Source organism: Fragaria vesca, linkage group LG6 (genome assembly GCF_000184155.1).
Source record: "Fragaria vesca subsp. vesca linkage group LG6, FraVesHawaii_1.0, whole genome shotgun sequence".
NCBI classification, from domain to species: Eukaryota; Viridiplantae; Streptophyta; class Magnoliopsida; order Rosales; family Rosaceae; genus Fragaria; species Fragaria vesca.
In genome coordinates, this window is record NC_020496.1 from 21,553,372 (window position 1) to 21,575,718 (window position 22,347).

At 37.1% G+C, this 22,347-nt stretch overlaps 1 protein-coding gene across 1 annotated transcript; it reads right to left on the reverse strand.

Moving 5' to 3' along the window:
* Nucleotides 1–13,473: 13,473 nt before the first annotated feature.
* Nucleotides 13,474–14,509, reverse strand: LOC101293706. Its single transcript, XM_004305588.1, has 2 exons — nt 14,108–14,509; nt 13,474–14,059 (listed from the first exon to the last, which is right to left on the reverse strand). The coding sequence occupies exons 1-2, from the start codon at nt 14,507–14,509 to the stop codon at nt 13,616–13,618; spliced, it is 846 nt and encodes a 281-aa protein (XP_004305636.1). The 3' UTR covers nt 13,474–13,615.
* Nucleotides 14,510–22,347: the final 7,838 nt, after the last annotated feature.

Consider the following 22,347-nt stretch of genomic DNA (forward strand, 5'->3'; position numbering starts at 1 on the left):
TCAAAACACCATAAAACTTCCACCTCAAATTTCTCCTTACCTAGCTCAAGAGGGAGTGAGTCCTTTTAGGACAAGGTTGCTGGGTTGGAGGGCTACAAAACCATACCAAGCTTGCCCGGATTGGTGGCCGGAGGAGGAAGTTCCGGCGAGAAAACCAATTCGGCAGTCGAAGCTTTCGGGCGGCACCGCTCACTCACGGCGGCGCTAGGGCTCCTCTCACCGGTCTGGAATGGAAGCTGGGAGGGAGACCGACCGAACGGGACCGGTCCGGTGGCGAACGGAGGTCGGACGGCGGCGGGAGGGCGGCCGGAAAACCGGTGGGTGTAGAGAGAAGAAAATCGGGTGAGAAGAGAAGAAAAATCGGGAGGGAGAGAGAGAGAAAGGAAGAAGAAATGGGTTGGGCTCGGCCCAGCCGACCCAACTCTCCTTTTAATCCAAAATTCAACACCCCGAAAAATAATACCCGAATAAAAATTACCTTTTACTAGCTAAAATTTACTATTTTTACCGTCGTCGTATTTTCTTCATAATAATAATCCTCCGCACATAATCGTCCCCGAAACCCCTCTAGGGACCAATTAAACTATTTACTCAATGACGGAGACGGTAAAATTCTTATTGTAATCACGCTAGTAAATAAGGTAAAAATATAAGGGTCGGGATGTGACAATTATTATATCATTTCCAATCCTGATTGAGAGAACATTTTACTCTCAACTACTTACTTCTAATGTACCTATTAAGTAGGGCATGATATGATAATATACCTAAAAAAACCAAAATTGGGTTTAGGGTATAGGGTATAGGGTTCAAGGTTTAGGGTATAAGGTATAGGGTATATGGTTCAGGTTTCAAGGTTTAGGGTTTAGGGTTTAAAAGATCAAAATAGCTAAAATGGTTTTTCATTATAGAAATCCACATGTCAAAATTTAGATGGAATGGAGGACCACGTCAGATTTCACATAGTCATACGGTAACAGTGTAAAATTTCTTCATTTTACTCTAATAATCAAATATCTTATTTATATTATATTCTACTTTATGTATAAATCAGATAATGAATTCCTTTCACCTAGAATTTTTTTATAAAAAATAAAGAAAACTGAATGATTCTTATAAATTGATTGAAAAATTTTAGTGTTAGAAGAAAAACTCATAATCAAGATATTTAAGACAACATCAATTAAACTTATTTATTATGTTTATATGTTATAATTGAAAGGTGGCAATTGTGTAAATTTTAGAAAAAATAAGACATAATATGTATCATAATTGATACATTTTAGATATTATGATACATTTTAGATGTCTATTAAATAAGAATATTAGGTGGGTTTTATTTAAAATCACTCTTCAAAATTGGATGTATATGAAAATCCCTCTAGAGTTTATGAAGTATGTGTCCATCCAAAACAAATAGAATAAAAAAAAAAAATTGTAATTTGTAACAACTTATTGTCCATTGTTATAATTTTACATGAAAGTATTTTAGTATTTCAATAAATCATCAACGTGTGAGGTGAGCAAATTGGGTTAGAGTTTATGAAGTATGTTTCCATCCAAAACAAATAGATAAAAAAAAGAAAAAAAATTTGTAACAACTTATTGTCCATTGCTGTAATTTTACATGAGAGTATTTTAGTATTTCAATAAATCATCAACGTGTAAGGTGAACAAAGTGATTTATGAGGTGACAATAGACGCACCCTAACATAATTTGTAAGCTGAAAAATAAAGATTAAACAGTCTCTTTTTCTTTGCCCTTAATAGTAGGGCTCGGGGGTTTAACAACATACATGTAGCTAAGCACATCGTCAGCAGCAGCAACTTTGTTCTTATTGTGTTGGAGGGTTATTGTTTTTGGAACCAATGAGGCGGTCTCATTCTTTTGCTTTGGTGTCACATATGCCTTCTGCAGATTAAAGACACCTCTAGAAACTCCAACAAAACCAAGAGAAGCAGCAGAGAACTTACTTAGAAAGACATGTCCATCTTTGAATGCCGATTGAAATAATTTATGCAGAATTTGAAGCTTACATGGAGAAATGATTTTTGGAGGAGGGATTTTTTTTGGTACCCTTAATAATTTATGCCGATTGAACCATTGTCTAAACCGTGATAATCAAATAATTTATCAGTTAGCTTCTTGTAAATATGAATTTTCATATAAATTCAAAATGAACAATTCATATTAGAAGCTCATTTAAAAAACACAATCTACAACCATTACCACACGTTACTCTCCGATTGAAAGGTGAACATGTAAGAGAGTATGCTTAGACTCTTAGAGAACATACCAATAAAAAAGGTACATATATCGATCTACTTAGTTTTGATAGAGATTAGATTAGTTTCGATAGAAACCATCATGATCAAAGTCGTCTTTTTGTCAAGGGATAAGCGAGTGTGATAGATACCCACCCCACTCTGCATTTGTATCAACAATGAAACACCCCCAACTTACCAAAAGTAACAAAGATCCTACTTGTTCATGCCTTTACACTTTGCAGTGGCAATCAGAGTTCATGCCTCTGAATTTTTAAGCATGCCCTAATACCCAAGTTAGAGTTCATGTGTTAAAAGGCAGGAATTTCTTTCTTTTCTTCCTGTGTGTTTTTTGGTCCACAGAAAGGAGAAACCGAGAAAGATGTTCCCCACTATCAGATAAAAGCAAATAAGAGATGGGGACGAAGATGGAGTTTGATCTTATTACAAATTTACTTGGCATTTTCTTTAGGTTGTGAATCGCAGGAAACAAGGAAATTTAATTTGCGAGGATTTGAAGGGGCCAACTTGGATGCATTCATAGTCTGCTTCCCGGGTCTTTAATGGAGGCCCATCTGTGTTTACTGTACCAATTAATTGACAAGATTCCTTCACAGAATTGACTAGCCCCTTCAATTTTTGCATTTGTCAGCTACATTTATGAATTGAGTTATGAACTTGTTTGCGTGTGAGGGAGATTGGCATTCAATTTTTCTTTTTCTCTTCAGATTTTATATGTTGATAGAAATCACCTTTCAATTGAGAGGTGAGTAATTTTGTTAAATTTTTTTCTTCATTGAAATTACTCTCGTGTATTTAAGAGTGAATGATTATGATACAAATATTCAAGTCGGTATCAAGTACTAACACATCAAGAAATCGAAATGATTCCGGCTACAAGTATTTCAACCTCTAACCTAGTTTTTTCTCCTTCGTCTGGCGGAACGTCCTCGCGACGTGCTCATCGGACGAGCATGATTGTCATAGTGTTTTGAGCTGCTCTATTTGTTTCTGGTGAGAACCTAGGTCTGATAGCTTTTGTTCATGATGGAGAAGGGAGGTTGTCCCGTAAGGAAGGAGTGTCTACATGATCGTGGTGGTGGGTGGGTTGCTCGAAGACTGAATGGTCAGACCACACAATTTGGCACCGTTGGGGCTCGCAAATCCTAGCCATATGCTTTTTGGTGTCTTAGGCTCTTAGCGTGTTTGTTTGCAGACCGTACCAGGTTGGAAAATGGAGATCTAATCTATATGGATTGGTGTTTGGCAGGTTGGAAAATGGAGATCGTTATGGTCTGGCTTATAGCTATCCAGGTCAATTGCTCAGTTTAGGACTTTAGGCAGGTTTGGGATCGACCGTGTTGCTATAACAGTGGGGATGGCTTGATGGCGGCGGGTAGGCCTCATCATTTGGTCCTTCGGTCTTAGCCCGTCCTAAAACCCACCCGACCTTATAGGGCCGAGGCCTTACCCGGCCCTCCGTTAAGGCGGGCCTGCCCTAGCCCTTTTCAATTAGGGTAGGGCAAGGGTCAAACAAATGAAACCCGGCCCTACCCTAATGAGCCATTTAGGGCCAAGTCAAGCCTGGCCCGGTTCTAAAAGCCCGTCTTTTAGGCCCTATTAATTTTTTAATTTTCTATTGTTTTTAATATGTTTCTTATTTTTTATACAATACAACTAATCTTCTTTTTTATAATTTATTTTGTAAGTTTTATTTCTTTAGTTTTTATTTTGCTTAGTTAAATAACAATTGATTTTTGGTGATTTAGAGAGAGAGTTAATGAGATATATGAATATAACTACTTAAATTAATTATTCTAGATGTCTTAAGTTAAATATCTTGTATATGTATGTTAAACATGACTAAAAATAGGGTCTTGTATCCCTTGAGGTAATTTTTGAGGAAAAAAAAAAATTAAAACTAATAAATTTATTTTGTACAAAATAATGTTATATTCAGCCCATTCAGCCCTATTTAATTAGCCCTATAAGGCCGGCCCTACCCGGCCCTATTAGCCCTAACAAAATGGGCTTTAAGAGCGAGCAAGGGCTTGCATATTTAAGCCTCGGGATTTACCCGGCCCTAAATTTTATTGACCAAGTCAAAGCCCTACCCGACCCTACCCTAAGCCCTAAATTTTAGGGTAGGGCCGGCTCTAGCTCAGCCCATGGTGAGGCCTAGCGGCGGGGCATGCTGTAGAAGGTCCTACGACGTGGCCACCTCTCTTTGTTGGACGGTTTTTGGGCTTGGGTTCATTAATTGGGCCTAACTTGGACAGTTATGTTTTTACTTTCAATTATTTTGTTTTAAATATGAAAATATGAGGATTGTTCATGTATGAGGGCTTGCGTGCCTTGATTGTCCTAGTTAGGCAACGAGTTATCAATTTTGTCAAATGATCACAACCTTTTAGTGACAGGTTGAAATAGATTGTCATCAGATTATATCTTGTGTGACAACATTGTAGGAAAACTATACTAGTTGTTATTTAATGCTTTTCCTTGGTAGAATTACATTTCCATTATATCGCCGCTTTGTTTAAGTAAATAGAGTTATCAATCGAACACCACTCTTTGTAAACTGGTACATGTTTGAATACATTACTTGTTGAAATACAAGGTTTAGGCTCTATGTCTCCCCTTTATATTATATGGTTTTTCATTAATTGATATTCCTCTGTAAATGTTTTAATGTTAATTAAGTTTTTCAACTAACCTTTTGGTAAATAAAATTAAATTCTATATGTTTAAAATACATGAACCAAAATTAATTTGACCACATACAAGAAAAGGCATGAGAGTTGATAGCTACTGTTCACATTATAGTCTCTCTAAAATTCCACAGCTTTCTCATCGTAGCAACTTTTCTTCTTTGATCTCCCTCATCCATGTGGTGATCCCTCATCTTTGTGGTGACTTAGTGGTGATTCCTCACTCTAAGGGGTGATTTTTCTTTGTTAATTTGCTTATGATGTTGGTCATTGTGGATCAAATCTATTTGCAAATCTTAATTAGATCTGATTTTTTAAGATACACTCTCAAATATGTTCTCAAGATGATTTGCAGAGTTTTGTCTACTTTGTTCCTCAAAATCTTCAAACCACGAACAAAGCTCATTCTTTCTACCTTGCCATGCTATATATGGAGGATTTCGTACTCTTTTGCAACCACCTTTACATATTTTTGTTCTCTTGCTTTTTGTGGTTTGGTTGTGGAAAAAATTACTCTTCTATGCAAGATCTTCTTGTATGTAATTGGTCAACTGGAGAATGTTTGACAGCTCCGGCCATATCCTCACCTTTACAGACCACCCTGGTTCTCTATCCACGCTGGCAACTTCTGTTGTAGCTTCAACGACAAGTCTTCCCTAGTGGCAGGCCGGCTACAAAGATAGATTTGAAGAAAAAGTTTTGTTTAATTAAGATTGGGATGTTTTAGGCTTTGTTTTGTACAACTTTGTCTTACTCTTATTTTGATTATTTAAGAATATAATTTTGAGTGACTTGTTTATGAGTTTACCCATATGATATTGTTTTGGCCTCTATTTGCTATTTAACAATTATACATATATATGTTTCACGAAAAGAAAAAAGGAAAAAGAATGACTAAAAGTATATGTACATCATAGTCATATCATCTGTATATTCATTCAACTAATAACCGCTTGTTACTGGAGATGACAATTACATATGAGTGCCTCAGGTTCTTTCCCGACCAATGAAACGCAATCTTTTGATTTGGAGGATCAAATGTGATACACTCACAGATAAAGAGGTACATAGTGGGGATCGATTAGTGGCCAACCAAGAGGATGGGTTAAAAATGGTAATGACATGACGTAACGGTGAGTCCCCATTGGCCCTAGTTCAAGACATGCATGCCCCTAAAGCTATAATATTTGCTTTGTAGAGACATTTAGGGTTTAAGTCACTTTAGGGATGGTGACTTCAAATAATTTGGTACTTTTGTAACCCAAGAACCCAACAAGGCTGTGAACAAAGTTTCTGGCCGCCCTTTAATTGGTACAATATCTGGGAAGCAAGTTTGGAACATCATCAACTGTTAATCTGCATTATGCATGTGTAATGTGTTCTCTTGTTGAGTTAAGCAACTATGAAGGACACTTATCATGTATGGTTCAATTGTGCTTTCTTGAAAGACCAACTTCACGACTTATGCTCTAACAGTCTAGCTAATATTTGATCTTACCGATCGACTTATTCATGATCTGACAACTCATTCATGACGTACATGTCGTAAGATATTTTGTAGTCTTTTTTTTTGTTTATAATTATCCGTCATATCCATCTTACGAGTCTATTTAGGTCGATCATCATGCTTATGCGTGGGCTTCTTAGTTCTTACTTTGGCTAGCGGTAGCAACTAGCACGAGTCAGATGACATTCTCGGCCGACGCTGCATGCATGTAGTTAGTTCCAAGTTTTATTTATGCTCAACTGCAATTGCTCGATAAACTGATGGTCTCTGGTTAGGCTGGTGTCGGCCGGCAATTCACCGATTGTATTATACAAGATACAAGAACTAAAAGCTAGCTAGAGAATGAACAATATATACAACTTCAACATTGTGCTTCGTTTAGCAAGGAAAGTCGATCAGAATGTAATGTGAGAGTCTTGTTCATCCGTCCTTATCTTAGTTACTAGCTTCAAAACCAAGATCAATGTTATTTGCTGAACTGCTATCTTCAGTCATCTTAATTACGTACTTGATCTATCTTCTTTGAGGGAGTACTGATGGGTACGTGCATATATGTTACTTCGGTTCTTCTAATTAGTCCATCGAACTCCTTGACCAAAAAAAAAAACTCCTTGATCGATCAATCTCCCATATGAAGTTATGAACGTCATCATCGATTCATCGTCTTTTTCCAGATATTGATTGGATCATTAATTAAGTAGAGCAGAACGGGTGGGAAACAAATCTGGAGGAGCAGTTGGGGTGATGCAAACGCGCGCACATGCAAGATGTACGTAATTTCCAGATGATGTTATAAAATCTGATCGGAACTATGATTGTACCTTTCCGGAAATAGAACGACGAGGGACAAGATTTAATTTTATTATTTGGATTTGTATCATATCCATGGTCAAATCTAGCTTTATTTTAGGCATTTTCTCATACAACAAAATCCATAAAATTTCCGATCCATATCAGACATTGATTAGAATCAAGAGCTTCTCTTCAATTCTTGTGTACGTTCTAGGGTTTCAATAAGTGATCTATTTCTATTTCATGCATCCACAGAGCAACAGAAACACAGGCTTATTAGTTATTAACCTTCAAGTCACCATGTTAATTATGCCATCATAAACTTGTTCGATCTTCATGGAGGCATGAACTTGGTCATGATGCAAGGGAGTAATTGGTTCACTAGAAACACATGCATGGCTTGACAAGTTCGATATCAAAAGACAAAGCCCAAATAAATGCAAACGGCGCTTAAGTCATGTCGTCCCGATTGATCAAAAGAAATGTGATTGATATGGGCTGGAGTTGGTTGTTGGTATAAATAACTCCCTCCTCCTCCTCCTCAATATCGTGCCCCATTTATTAGACATGAATGAATGAATAGTCCTTTATCCACCAAAAAGACGGAGAAAAAGAAATGGAACAGACTAGTCCCTGCATGCCTCTTTTCCAGAAGAACAAAAGCTTGACATTGTTCAGAGGAGAAGATGATGTCTTGTAGCGAGTAGTTTTCTGTAACTTTGGAAAGTGTGTTCTGAGAACTAGGGTAAAGTTTTTCCATATAAGAAGTTAACTATGTGCTATACTGCTATCTAAGGAAACAGCTTAGTTTAACCTATATGAAGTCATTATAGGAGTATATTCGGTTCTCCTTGAAGTAATCTGTTTGTCACTTACATATGACTATGCAAAGATTCTTATACGGATCAAAGTGAAAGTGAACATAGCAACTAAACACACTCTCATCCTTTTATTTGTTTATAGCTTTCACGTAACACTATCATGCATGCATATATATGAACATCATTTACAAAATTGAAACCCAAAAAACTAGTACAAGTGTTTCAAACTAGTACAAATGTTTCAAACATAGGAGATGAGAACTCGAGGTCGAAGAAGAGGTTATGTTATTATAAGCATTTAATCTTATCGAATTAAAAATAAAATGAAAATACCAGATGAAGGAATTAAGGGTTTCCCGTCTTCATTCTCTCATCACAGCTCTAATAGCCATGACTTGGATATTTTTGTTTAATTAAGTTCAGACGTATTGAAATGATGAAATTGCCTTTAGACAATTCCAACCTTAACTGCCACGTCAACAGTTAACAGGGGTACGATCTTAACTGTTGAGGTATGAAGTTGTTAACGGCTTCAAAGTTGAGGTAGTAGAATGATAGAATTCGATAGTTGGGTATCAGATTGAAGAGAGCCCTATAGTTCCGGGTATTTTATTTAATTAATCCAAAATGAAAATACCAGATGAAGGAATTGAGGGTTTCCCGTCTTCATTCTCTCATCATAGCTCCAATCGCCATGACTTGCACAATATTAATGACGCAAGTGTACCTTGATGCGTGAAATCCACTCATATGACTAAAATTATGTGCTCTTTAGAATATGTAAGAAATGGTTGAACATATTGACTAACAAGCTTGTATAGGAAAATCAGAAAACCCTAATATAACCCTAATATATATATTTTGTTAATACGAATGGTTTAAAGTATGATACATTACCGAGGTCCAATCCAAAGCCGTCAGGCAATGAATCGAAAAGCGAAATCGATGAGGAAAATATGGGATTGGCGTATAGACCCATGAAACCCATTTAATGCAAAAAAAAAAAAAAAAAAAAAAAACCCAACAAACACACAGATCGATCATCGAGTTTACTCAACTCTCCCCAACTTGAAATGGAACAGACAGACACCAACTTCCATACTCTTTTTCTGTCATTATTTTCGTGTAAAATTATATAATTTTCTCGGAAAGTGAGGGTCTCATTGTTGGGTCATTATCTCACTAATTACCAGACTAAGCATTCCATGTGTTTGCTTATTGATTTCCTCCAATATGACAAGTAAAAACCTGCAGGGTGTTTGTTTCTTTGTCTGGAACTGGAGTAATGTGATCGAGTACTGCAGCTGGGATGGTATTTTAAACAGTGACACCTACATATATAGCATGGGAGCAGATGAGTGAGTGATCCTTCTTCCGGAGCGGATTCAGTGCACCACGGTGCACTGGAACCACCCCATATTAGCAAACGTCCGTTAGTTACAAAAAAATTATAATGTTTTGATCCAACAGTAAAAACCCAAGAAACAACTATTCATCTCCATCCCTCCATCTTCCCCAAAACCAGCTTCTCCAGCCATAGCACTGTAGTAAGCAATCAACCTTGCAGATTTGGAAGCAATCAACCTTGCAGAATGAATCGGGCAATATGGAAAGTGAGGTGGATCTGGAGAGAGAAAGAGAAGGAGCAAAAGGATAGAGGATGGAGGAGAGAGTGGGTAGAGGAAAAGGGAGGAGAGAGAGAGAGCACCGGAGAGTGGAGGGCGTCGGGTCGTCGGAGGCTTACCGTTCGTAGCAACACTGGTGGGTCAGTAAGATGCCAATAATTGCGACGGAGGAGGCGCTGGCGACTAGGGTCAGGAGGAGGAGGAGGGTGGTGGTCGTGGCCACTTTGTCTGGGAAAGGAGAATTCCGGCGGACACTGTGTTTGAGCCCCCCATCACCTCCACTTTTCTAAGCAATTTGGTGGTGAAGAGTAATTTTGTTAGGGTTTAAGAATTAAGATATATAAATTAAATATTTATTTATTACTGTTTTTACTTTATTGATAATTTTTTTGAGTTTTATTTCGTTTAAACAGTGTTAATATTGGGTTAGTTTTATGTATTAATTAGATTAAATGTGTGGCTGAGATCGTATTATATTTATTGGTTCATTTATACCGTGGTGCATACAAGCACTTTCGTCCTTCTTTCTTGTTATACGAATATCAAATAGATGAAGTTCGAATTCTTGTCTTGAATTATATAATTAGCTCAAAATTGGCTAAAAGTTTAAGAACCTTATATCTGTAAACTACTCTTTCATTGCAACGTACGAGTGAGTGATCCTTTTTCGTTTCTTCTCAAAAAAAAAATATATATATATTGCAACGCACGAGTAGTAGGCAGTTGAGGAACTTATGCCACACAACCACCCAATATTTCGTCTTTTAGAATGCCTAGGACGTTCAAGTCGATCAATTGTCCGTTCCTTTCCTTCATTTTTGTTCCTCCATAAGAACTTTTACCCTTGTTTGATTAAACACCTCCAAAAGACCGTTAGTAATCTATGATGAAGCAAATGGCATTGGACACTATTTTTTCACTTATGTTTTACTTCTACTGTTCTACATCATACTTTTGGATTCACTACTATTTTCCAGTGACATTTTTGCCCCAACGCAGAAAGCCAGAAACACTATATATATCACATAGGAAAATCAAAGGTAGGTGATAGATGATAAAAGATTGCATCTGGGAACGTAGAAATGGCCCTATATAGTTTAGAACCAATGAACATAGTATACTAGCTAGTTTAATCAGTTATCATCAACTAAATATTATAATCTTCCATTGCTCATTGAGATTGAGGTGATAATATATTAAGTGGCACAAGGTTTAGAAGCTTCGCCGCTAAACTTGACAAGAATCTGCAGTTTGCCTCAGATCGAGACTGAAGAGGCATCTATGCTGTGCTTGCTGATCGATCGAGCCAAAAGACTTCGATGCATGGAGCGTTGTCACACTTATTTTTTGTACCTATTCCCACCACTACATGCAGTTAAGAGTACCTTTTTGCCCAATTATCAGTGTTTTCTGAATATTAATCAGGAAATTTTGAAATATTTTGACTGAGGTAGTTCGAGCTAGAGCCTATATATACTAAGCAATCGAGCTTTGGGGTTTATGTCTGTTGTTGATTTGTATGGTAAATATTAATCAACAGGTTGTGAATATTATTATGAGTTTTATAGTCCAGGCCTCTAGGGTAAATACTAATCAACAGTGTATTATAAAATGGTTGTCCTTAATATTGTCATAATCTGTCTTCTAGTTAATTTATGGGTCTTGGTTTAGTGGGATCGAGATTTTGAACTCATATTCTAAGTTTATATGTTTATATCAGTAGTCTACCTAGCTGGATGTATTAATTTAATCGGACTTGTAAGAAGAGAAGAATCACACTGAAAATATTTTACAACACTCTTTTGTGGTGTAAGAGTAATTAATCTAGACCACATATTCGAATAAACTTGGTAAAAATTTGAAAATTAGTTTGAACGTTCAAAACTGTTTTTAACTGAAGCTACAAATTGTATTGTAATATTCCAAAGTAACTGAAATTGTCGAAGTACATTTAAAAAGTGAATTGAAAGATTTTCTTAGAAATGCTCTTGTAAAATGTTGTCATGTATACCATGTTTCCTTATTGGAAGATCAAAATCCAACTACTGATCAAAAACTTTTTTGGGAGTTATTTTTGCCTAGGATAGAAGAGAAGGTAACTAGATTGAAGATATATAGCTGAAACAAGGCATATCCAATCATTGCCTTCCAATTACCAATCTATAGTTTCCGATTTTCAAATTGAGTTGTTGCCATCGAACCATATTGGATTTAACTTGAGCTGTTCCTATGCACCACCCAAATTAATCCTGACATTCGCCTATCACCCTCCAAAGAATATATGTCATCTCTTTGTTTTTTCCTACAACCTCTAGCTTTTGCAAGAGCCTCCACAACAAAGAGATTCAAATTCTTTAGGGCATGGGAGATCATGATAAGATAGTGAGCTAGGTACCCAAAAGGAGCCCGGTATTTCTATTGTAACTATTTTGTTTTTCTTTTTCTTTCTCTTTTTTTTTTTTTTTTTTTTTTAGTAGAAGAAAATATACAATCTCTATCTGAAATCATTTTGGCCACTGAAATTAAAGCTGAGTTGGGTTTGTTTCTTTCCCAGAATCGTTGCTACTTGACTCTCAAAACCATGGATGAACGATGCACCATGTTCGTCTTCACTGGAGTACAATATTTCTCAAAACAAATTGAGCCTAATCCTGCAGGTGCAAGGAAATGAGTGTTAGGACCACGCCAAACTTTAGCCTTTGGTATTGTTCCTATCATCGATAACGACTGTCCCATTTCAAAATCGAAGGCCTTGATTTCTTAGACGACATTGCAAAATTTTAGTACTGGATTCGCATGTGGATATCATCTAGTGGCAGTGATGAACAATACTAAATCACCATGGGTGAGTTGCAGGAGATCATCATATTCACATATGCAGATATTTAATTACATCACTCATAATAACAGAATGCCGTTGAAGCAAGCTCCCTCATGGTCCTAAATTCATAGTAAATATTGTATCAGCAGTTGGATTCTGATGTCTCCCACAATCTATAGAGATAAACATTTAGTTTGTCACTTTGTCTTGTACAAATGCATTCAAAGATTCAGTTTTGCCTTCAATTTAGTGTCACGAAAGGTTTCCTAAAATAGCAACCAAAAGCTTATATATAAAAGTTGCTATCTTTCTTTAACTTCGTGACCTAATTTTCTCTTTTAACTACCCATTTATCCATATTTATTCATCTGTACGTTATCGCTATCCGTTAATGTGATATTTTTAAACGGTATTTACTCGTGACAGAAACACATCGTAGAGTCGATAAGAAACACTCGTAAACTAATAGTAAGTTGGTTTAACCATCGTTTTCTTCATTTATTTACTTTCTGACCTAATTTCCTCTTGCTACTAATTTATCCGTATTTATTCATGTGCTATAATTGTCAGTTAATGAGATATTTCCCTTACTTTGGCCCTAACTGGTGACAAAAATAAACTCATAAAGTTGAGGAGAAATAAACTAACTACTAGTTGGTTTAACTATCACTGTGTCGCTTACTTGTGTTCTATATAAAACCAGTCAATGTACAAAAACGGATTGTGTATACACAAAGACTTCTCCTTTACAGAGATAAGAGTCCACTTCTGTGAAAACTGTGATCAATGCAGATGCTTCTCTAAACGTTTAAGAAATTATACAGTTTCTGCATATGGTAAAAAGAAATCTGCATAAGAAGGATCAATTATATCTTACTCTAATAAATATGCATCCGAAAAAGGGCAACTGCAACCTACACTCATGCTTTGCATTCACCACACGGATTTAGCTTTGTTGAAGACACAGAAAGAAACATGAGAGAGTCATCAAGAGAAAGTTAAATTTCACTATCACTCAACTACTGGTATACATATATTTGCAATAATTAATCAGAGACACCTGAATAGTTAAGCTAAGATGAAGCACCATCATCATCATCGTCATCTTCTTCGTTAATCTCTTCCTCAGCTTCTAACAGGGAAGACAAATAGGGAATGGTGCTGGTACTCATTTCTGATCCGTCCTCGGGTCCAATGGAGGACACACAAGGAGTGGAGGTAGAAGAAGATGAACAGGAAGTAGTACTGGTGTAAAAAGACAAAGGAGTAGAAGGAGAGTACTCACTACATGAACAAGAAGGAGGAGGAATGCTAGTGCTGAATGCGAGACCTACCAAAAGATCAACGAAAGCTCCAACTATATATCCATGGTTTGATTTTCCATTGACCCGCAAATACCAACACAGAAGCTCTTCAAGATGTTCCCAGTCCTTCAAACCATGAGCTTCCACCATTTCCTCCATGGATTTTCTGAAATCCACATAAGGGTCCGGCGAGTCCATGGACAAAGCCACACTCTCTTTGAACGGAATGTTATCATCACCACCAGCAAGTTCATCATCAACCCCATCATCGTCTTCTTCTTCTTCTTCTTCTTCTTCACGAGCCTTGATAGAGTCCTTGTCTAAAATAGAGCTGGTCTCACCAGGATCGAAGAAGAGCCGCTCTGATCTCAACCCTTTGTTGATCACAGTCTCTATCGGATCTCCTCCTCCGCCCGAGGAGTCTTCTTCAGACACTGTTGTGGAGAAACTCGCACACCCCTCGGAGGAGTTGGTGAAGAAGGATTCCGGTGTGTTGGTGTCGAAGTAAGCCGAGTTTATGGTCTTGAACATATCGTTTCCGGGAATTCTGAAGGAGATGGTCCTGGTTTGGGTACAAGAAGGCCAGGGCCAAGAGGAAGAAGAAGACTTTGGCTCTGGTGCTGGTGCTGTGTTCTTGAACAGAGAAGAAGGAAGAAGCTTCATTTCTTCTTCTTCTTGGGTGAGAACTGAGAAATGTGGAGGAAATTTCAAAACTTTGAAATGAATATTTGGAGGTGGTGAAGCACTGAAATGTGGTATTAATGGTTTAGTCAGGAGAAGAGAGGAGATTATTTAAAGCAGTGAAGGACAAGAAAAAATGGTGAAGATAAAAAATAGAATGGAGGTTGGGGGAATGGAGGAGGGAAATATATAGTTAGTGGGGTCTTTATACATATTGTTTTTTTTTTTGTAAAAATATAACATCAGCTTTAATTTAATGTTGCTTCAATTTTTTGGTGTTTCTTAAATGGTATTCATGGATCAGCTGAGGCTTCTGGTACCAGAGCTTTAAATATTTCTAGGAGTCTTTAATATTGATGGTACGTTGGTGTAGCTACAAGAACGAGCAAGCTCACAAAAATTTGAACGTTCTGATATTTGAAGTTTAAACAATTTCCTCCCATTTGGATTTGTCCATATTTGCAAGGAGTCCCTGATCTTTACAACTTGATTCGAAGTTTACTCGGCCAACAAAATTGTTCAATATAATATAATATCTTTGGCTCCTGACAAGGTTTAGTAGTTTTTTTTTATTTTTTATTTTATTTTAAATAAGTCTTAATTAATGAAAGTGTTGAATACAATAGAGGACGTATAGCCTAAACCCTTGATTACAAATACATGTAATATCATCATGAGTCTCTACAATAAACATATATTTAACGAGGCACCAACTAACAAAGAATACTCTAGTGGTTATTTTACTCTATTTGTTTTGATATAATGGTGTTATAACAAAATTATAATTCGAATACTGCGAAGCATAATTTCCAAAACAACTAGTTTCCTATTATGTTGTCGCCAAATGGTAAATCAAACGATACTTAACTTCACTCTGCCACAGGCAGTAAGAACCATTTGACATCAAAGACCTCGCTGCCTACAACACACACATACAAACAACCTGTCTAGCCTTGTAAAATAGATGCATAGACTTATGGGAAATTTTATGGTACCTACCCGTATGTGATACCTACATTTACAAATGTGACAACATATTTGTAGTTAAAGTGGTAATGTTGAGTTGTATTAATAATTGTAATTACAAACTGTACAATCATTTTACAACTTTTTGACCAAATTGTTCTCATAGTTGTAATTTTGTTTAACTTCATGTAAATAGTGTAAATAAATTTGGTAAATTTGTTCTCAATGTTGTAATTTGATTCATAACATTGTAATTTTTGTTCAAGTACATGTAAAATAAAAGTAGGATATACATCCCAGTACCATAGCTTGTCTCTAGACTTATTGCACACTAGAGACAGGACTACACTATCCAACTAACAAAATTAAAAAGCATATAGAAAATAAACAAACCAGCCTAGGTCGGGCCTAATAAAAGTGCCCAAGCGCAAGCCTCTGTACAGTAAGCAAGGGAAAAACCGCTAACTGCCAACCCTAGCCCAAACCATCGTTAGCCGCCACCCGCGCCACCTTTCCTGCATCGTTGGACTGCCACCCGCATCATGTCGGTATCCTCCTCGTGCCTTGGATATGTGATGCCCCTTCTAGTCATCTCCGTCCCAACATAAGATCCAAGAGATCCGACCAGGATCGGGTCAATTCGGCCATTGCTCCGCGGCTCCGCCATGATCCAAACTCCACCATGATGAAATACCCAAAACACCCCTTTTGCATGTGCAATGATTAGTCAGTCGTACCGTCACATTTATTTCACTTTATGTGTCAGAACCACATCAATAAATGAAATTCTCCTTGTATTGCATCAATTGTCACATAAAACGAGATGCATACATGTACGTAGTGCCTGAAAACATACTTGCCTAAAATTGACTTGTTGGATGGCGAGACACGGTTAGTCGCGTTCTGTTTTAACCTATGCGGCTAGATTGTCCTCGATGATAGTAGAACAATGGCAGTGTTTTTAGTTTGGTTAAAGTTTTCAAATTTCATAGTAGTTAGTTTACTTCTCCATCGATTTCTTTTGGTCGAATCACTGACTTCTCCATTGAGTTGGAGGTTTTGTATTTGTCGTTCAAAATGGTCTTTTAGCGGGGTCAGGGATTTAGTTTGGTCCTCGGTCTTGGTTTTATTATTGTGTGACATTATTCTTGGATATGATTTACCGTTCCATGAGTATTTCTTCTTGTCATTGGGCTGATGAGTTGCCCTTGCATGTGATTTGTAATCTTTATGACATGGTGAGGAAGAATGTGCAGTTCTTCTTGTTATACTAGTGTTTATGATGGCTTATAATGAGTTAATGACTTTAGGTAGATTACTTGATCCGAGTAGCCCGTGGAAATCAGACATATATTGTAGTTAGAGTTATACGTCGTGTTCGTGAAGAGATCGCTTCCACGATTTGTAAACCACAGTTTCTTTTAGGATTTTGGTTCTTTGTCCTTCATGATGTATGTTTCCGATTGCTTGCACAAAGAAGCTGAAAAACTGAAAAAAGGTGAACATGAACGGGATAAATAACCTGAACCGTACAGTTAGCATTTGGTACAATTTGGCTATTGGTTCGCCCTCCTCATTTCTAAATCGAAATCCGGCCTTTTCCGGTCAAATGTGTTTTATTTAGTGACTTGGGTAAAAATAATTCCTATCACGAGTCCTGCAAATCCCAAAATCCTTTTATAATAATGTGGATGAGAAATTAAATCACCCACGGACATTTTGCTCATGCTAGATTTCGTAGGTGATTGACTGATTGCAGCTTATTTATTGCCCCGACTTTGGAGTTATTACCAGACTGGTTGCATTACCGTAGCCCTGGAGCTACACTCAAACATGTCTTACTCCACCATTAAAACCCTCGTAATCTTTGGGGACACAAGTGCAGTAATTCACTCAAAGCTGGATGATGTCAATAATTGCTGAGAGGTTTAGAGCTAGCGGGAGGGAAAGAGCTGAAGATTCAAATATGGTGGGAAATTTTGGAGGTGATCGATGGGGGACCTGTGGGGATGAGCATCATGTGGAAGCACACTCATAGAGTTAACCTCTCTATCACGTGCATTTCCCCTCAGCAATATTACATTACAGAAGAGCAAGATTAAGACCCCTGAGAGCGACTCATTTATTACTTCCTCTCTCTGTTTGGTGGATCGGTTTGGTTTCTGATCTTTTCTGAGGTGTTATATAAGAGAGATCAACTTTGGGAGAGAGGAAGATTTGCCAATTGCCATAACAAGGGCCTCCTGTAAAACCAGAAGCAAGTATCGAATCTGAGAGTTTGTGAGCCTCCGAAAGTAGGTCACATCCATCAGTTTCAAACTGTTCTCTATATACTAGCTGTATATGCACAAACTGTTCACTCACTTTACCCAATATACCTATCAGCAATTTCATTAGATACTGAATTTCAGTATACAATTAGAGCAATCTACGAAATTCTTCAGAGATGTCAATTGACATATTTGATTCTGGAAGTTATGCGTATATATGTAATGAGTTGGACCAAAAACCAGAAACCAAACCGAGTTTGTACTTCGGTTCGCTATGATTTTTTTCGAGTGAACCAAAAACCGAATCAACTCGAATGGAAAACAAACTGAAACTAAGTTATTTATATAGACAAAACCTACTTGGTTAAACCCTAATCCTACTTGGTTGATCGAACATAGAGGGCCTTTAAGAATGAAGGTCATCAACAAATCAGGCAGCAAAGTGAATCCTCCAACTAATTAAACAAGGTTTCGCCACTTTGAAGTAGGGGTTAATCCTCCCTTGGTCCTGTTAGATTGGTGTCCATCGTATCCTAGTCCTACACGGCCAACCAATCTCTAACCCTCAAGATCTTTGTATGAGCTGCACTTGATGAAAATGGCCCGGGGAATTCATGTCACTACAATGTTCAATTCAGCAAGAGTCCATCTTCTTCACATTTCAGGTGATTTGCTGAAGTTGCAAAACAGCATCAAAGGAACCTAAAGTAACAGATGACAAAAAAAAAGAAAAAAAAAAGAAAAAGAAAAAAGGAAATCCTACAGTCGATAGAAAACCAGTAAACTGTGAATCCTGATTTTGGTTGATAATCTAACTAAATAATATCTGGAAAGCTTAAAAAAGAAAAGGTCATTCCATATAAAGCCCAGACACTTCAGTATATTATTATGATGTACAAAAATTCAAAATAACTGAAAGATAAATTGAAGAAATTTGATTACCAGCATCAGAGCAAGAAAGATAGCTGTTTATAGTATGCATACTAAGGGAGCATGGCATTGATCTTCATTGTATAGAGTGGTCCTTTACCTATATCAACAAAATCTGTACTCATAACCTGATCATCTGGTAGATTATGAGATATGAATCTTCATTGGAAATCACTGGATAAGAAAATTTAAATAGTTTTGGTCTTTTATCCTATAAAAGATTGAAGCTGTTATGACAGTAACAGAACGGCTTTAAGGTCTGACAGGAATCATGTTTGTAATAAGAATTATCTATGAAGATCACCCAAAAGACGAAACATTTCAAAACAGTTCATAATTAACACTACATTGTGTGATAAGTTCTCGAAAAAGACTAGTTCCAGAGTAAGAAAGTAAGAAACTATCCACTTAACACTAGAGGGCTCTTGTATGTGTGAAGCCACTTACAGTAAGTAATTGACCACAAAATGGCCATCACATCAGCCGTGGTTTCCAGGTGGTCCTTTAACTACATCCACCACACAAAACATTCACCTCATAATCTGCTCAGCTCTTAAATACTACGAATAAGATCGAGCAGTATTTATACTATATACTAATTCTCAGTTTCGATTTGAACAGTGTTATGAGGTGTGAAATTACAATTTTGTCCTTCTTTCTGTTTTTATTACATCTCTGCCACTCACTTTGACATGCATAATTTACATTTCTGTCCCTACTTTTTGTTTTATTACAAACTTTACAATTTAGGGGTTGAAGTGACCTTTTTATCCATCTTTTTTGTTTTTATATTTGATCCTTTTTTTCACGTTTGTATGCATTTGTCAAGCCCCAAGCAACGCTTAAGTACACCACTTGTCATTTACTAAAAGAGAGCAACAAACAATAATCTACAGCGCATTCGCTCCCACTTTCATTGCACACTATCCTATCACTCACCTTCATGGGTCATGCATCTCTTTTAGATTCCCATCTAGTCGAGGAGTGACATTGACAGACTCAAACTGTTGAAAGGACTAAACAGACTCAAACTGTTGCAAGGACTAAACATTAGCCTTAAGCCCTTAACAGACACAAAAAAGGACTGTTTCTCTACATTTTCCCTTATAAAAGAACAATATATTTTGCATAGATTTCAGTTGTGGGGTACTTTAGGATTATTGCTTCTGAAATTTTTCTGTGGAGGTAGGGTTAAGGAGGAGGACCACCTTATCTCTCATTCCTTATCTGATGGGGACCAAAATTTACATGTTGTCTCCGAGTAACCACAAAGTTTTGCCATTTATTAAGCATGTGGCTGCGTTTTGAATGTATTATTGTGCACAAAACACGATTATGCATTGGTCATGCTAGCTAACCCTAATTCTTAAGAAATCATAAAGATTCATAACTATCATTGTTTTCTTTCAAGTGCATAATAATTCACTAGGAAGCTGGAGATTGTTGGTTACAGGGGCAAAGTCTTCAGTCCCCCACAAAATTTCAACTCAAACCAGGTGTGCTAGACCCATGATTCTTTAGGACATTATTTTTATCAAGTTTTCCGTTTGATTAGAAGAGACTTTAATGTCAAAAGAGAGAAAGAAAAAAGAACAAAAGAACAGAGAAGGATCATCTACTAAGTATGACTTGTGGAATGAACAGAGACCATGCGTATTTCATTTTTGGTGTCAAACTTGGTTCCAGTTATAGATTGTTACCTTTCCATGCAAATAAAACCATGGGTTGAAATCCCTTGCTGGTGGACTTTTCCCCTTTGAATGCTGCCTCAGCACCTTATTTGATCATGATCATGATCATGAAAGGATCCATACGCCGAAGCCAAACATCTTCCTTCACAAAATATCCACTCCATTCCAGCTCTTATATATCTAATCTAGCAAGTGGAGAACAAAAGATCGTTAATCAAAGATCAAAGACAACACTACACATGTATGTAGCACCACTCATAAGTAGCTGAAACCTTGTTCACTATTATCAACTACAAGTCTACAACCCTACCTCAAATTACTCCAGACAACATTCACATCAACAATGGGGACTGTCCCCAAAGTCTCTAACTAGATTGCAAAATAGTTGTCCCACATTGAAAGAGACCAACCCCCTCTAAAATATTTTATCCACACCTAGCCAGCCCACTTGTGGCTCCAAATTATTCATGGGATTAAAAATAACCATGTCCTATAGCCTTCTGCTCCTATGTTTTCATCAAAAAAAAAGAAAAAAGGTCAGCAAGAAGTCGAAGAACAGGCAAATAAGCAGCTGCAAATCTGGCGTGACCATGTTCGCGTATGAGTGCATACTTAATAAGCTCTATACTTTTTTAACTTAAATTATTAGCAGTAGCACACTGGCTGCTCTTAAAAAAAGAATCTGTACACAACATGAGTTGGAGAGCTGAGTAACTACCACGTCATAATCTTTGTTCACCGTTTGCTCACTTGCACTTCCACATGAAATAGCAAGCGTCTTCGTTGGCGAACAACAATCACGAGACTGTTCACCTGTTAAACAAGGAACCTATATCATATGCCATACACATATAATGCAGTTTACAGACCAGATTAGTTAGCAACCAGAACGGATTACCAGCCATCATCAATAGTACAGCAACCAGCAATGACACTGCACACACCCACAAAATGTAGGTTAAAATCAGTTAGATGAATGTACCCTTTTTTTGACATGATCTAGCTTTATTTCAGACACAGAAGTGAAAATATTATCTGTATGGGGTGCTGCCTGAATTCACTGATCCAACACCTTATGCTGATCCAAATTGGAAAAAGACCCCCTTCATGTGTAAAAGTGCTAACTGACAGTTAAAAGATGTGAACTATATTGGTGAAATATAGTTCCTTTACATTCCCCATATAAATGGACAAAGCAGGTTATAAACCTATAAAGAATCCTGCTGGCAATGCTGACATGCTGCTAAGTTTATTGGGGCCTGCAACATGTGATCATCCGGATTGGAATATTGGCTCTCTCCCAATTTGCTGTTAAGAGAGGATCCTCGTTCCATCTTATTGGCTCCACCAAATAGCAAAAAATTAAGTGGTGGATACTGAAAGTGAAATACTTATACGCATAAATTTGGGTCGAGTATCAGATTTCTATGCGTATAAGTATTTCACTTTCAAGGTACTAGTGAAATACTGAGGTGCAAACCCCTCAAGGTACTAGTGAATTCTGCCTCCTAAAGTTGTAGGGTTTCACAGGGGAACCCAGATTCAAGCACGGGTTGCAAAGCAGGTCTGGTTATCAACCAAAAATATATAATTTAAAGGCTAGTGAACCTGCTGCACAGAAAATTCAACCTGCCACCAGATTTCAAATAATCCACACAATGCTGCCTCAATCTATAAGCAAGACAACAGCCAGATATAGACTCAGTTTCATGATTCACAACCACAATCATTCATATCATAAATTATCAAGGATGCATTGAATATTGCATATAAAATTATCAATCCATGATTATGAATCTAAATATGATGAGACATGCTAGCATAAATTGAGCTGGGGGACAGAGTTCGCAATGCTGTTAAGAGTCCTTCAACAAAAAGTTGAGCCTCTCCAATTCCCATTAAACTAATAAAAACTTGTGATCGCAAAATACAGTATTACAGGACCTAATTGAAGATCATTTAA

Coding starts and splice junctions, on each gene's coding strand:
- LOC101293706 (XM_004305588.1), bottom strand. CDS start 14,509: ATGAAGCTTCTTCCTTCTTCTCTGTTCAAGAACACAGCACCAGCACCA. Junction 14,060..14,107: donor AAGAAGAAGACGATGATGGG/GTTGATGATGAA, acceptor CCGTTCAAAGAG/AGTGTGGCTTTGTCCATGGA.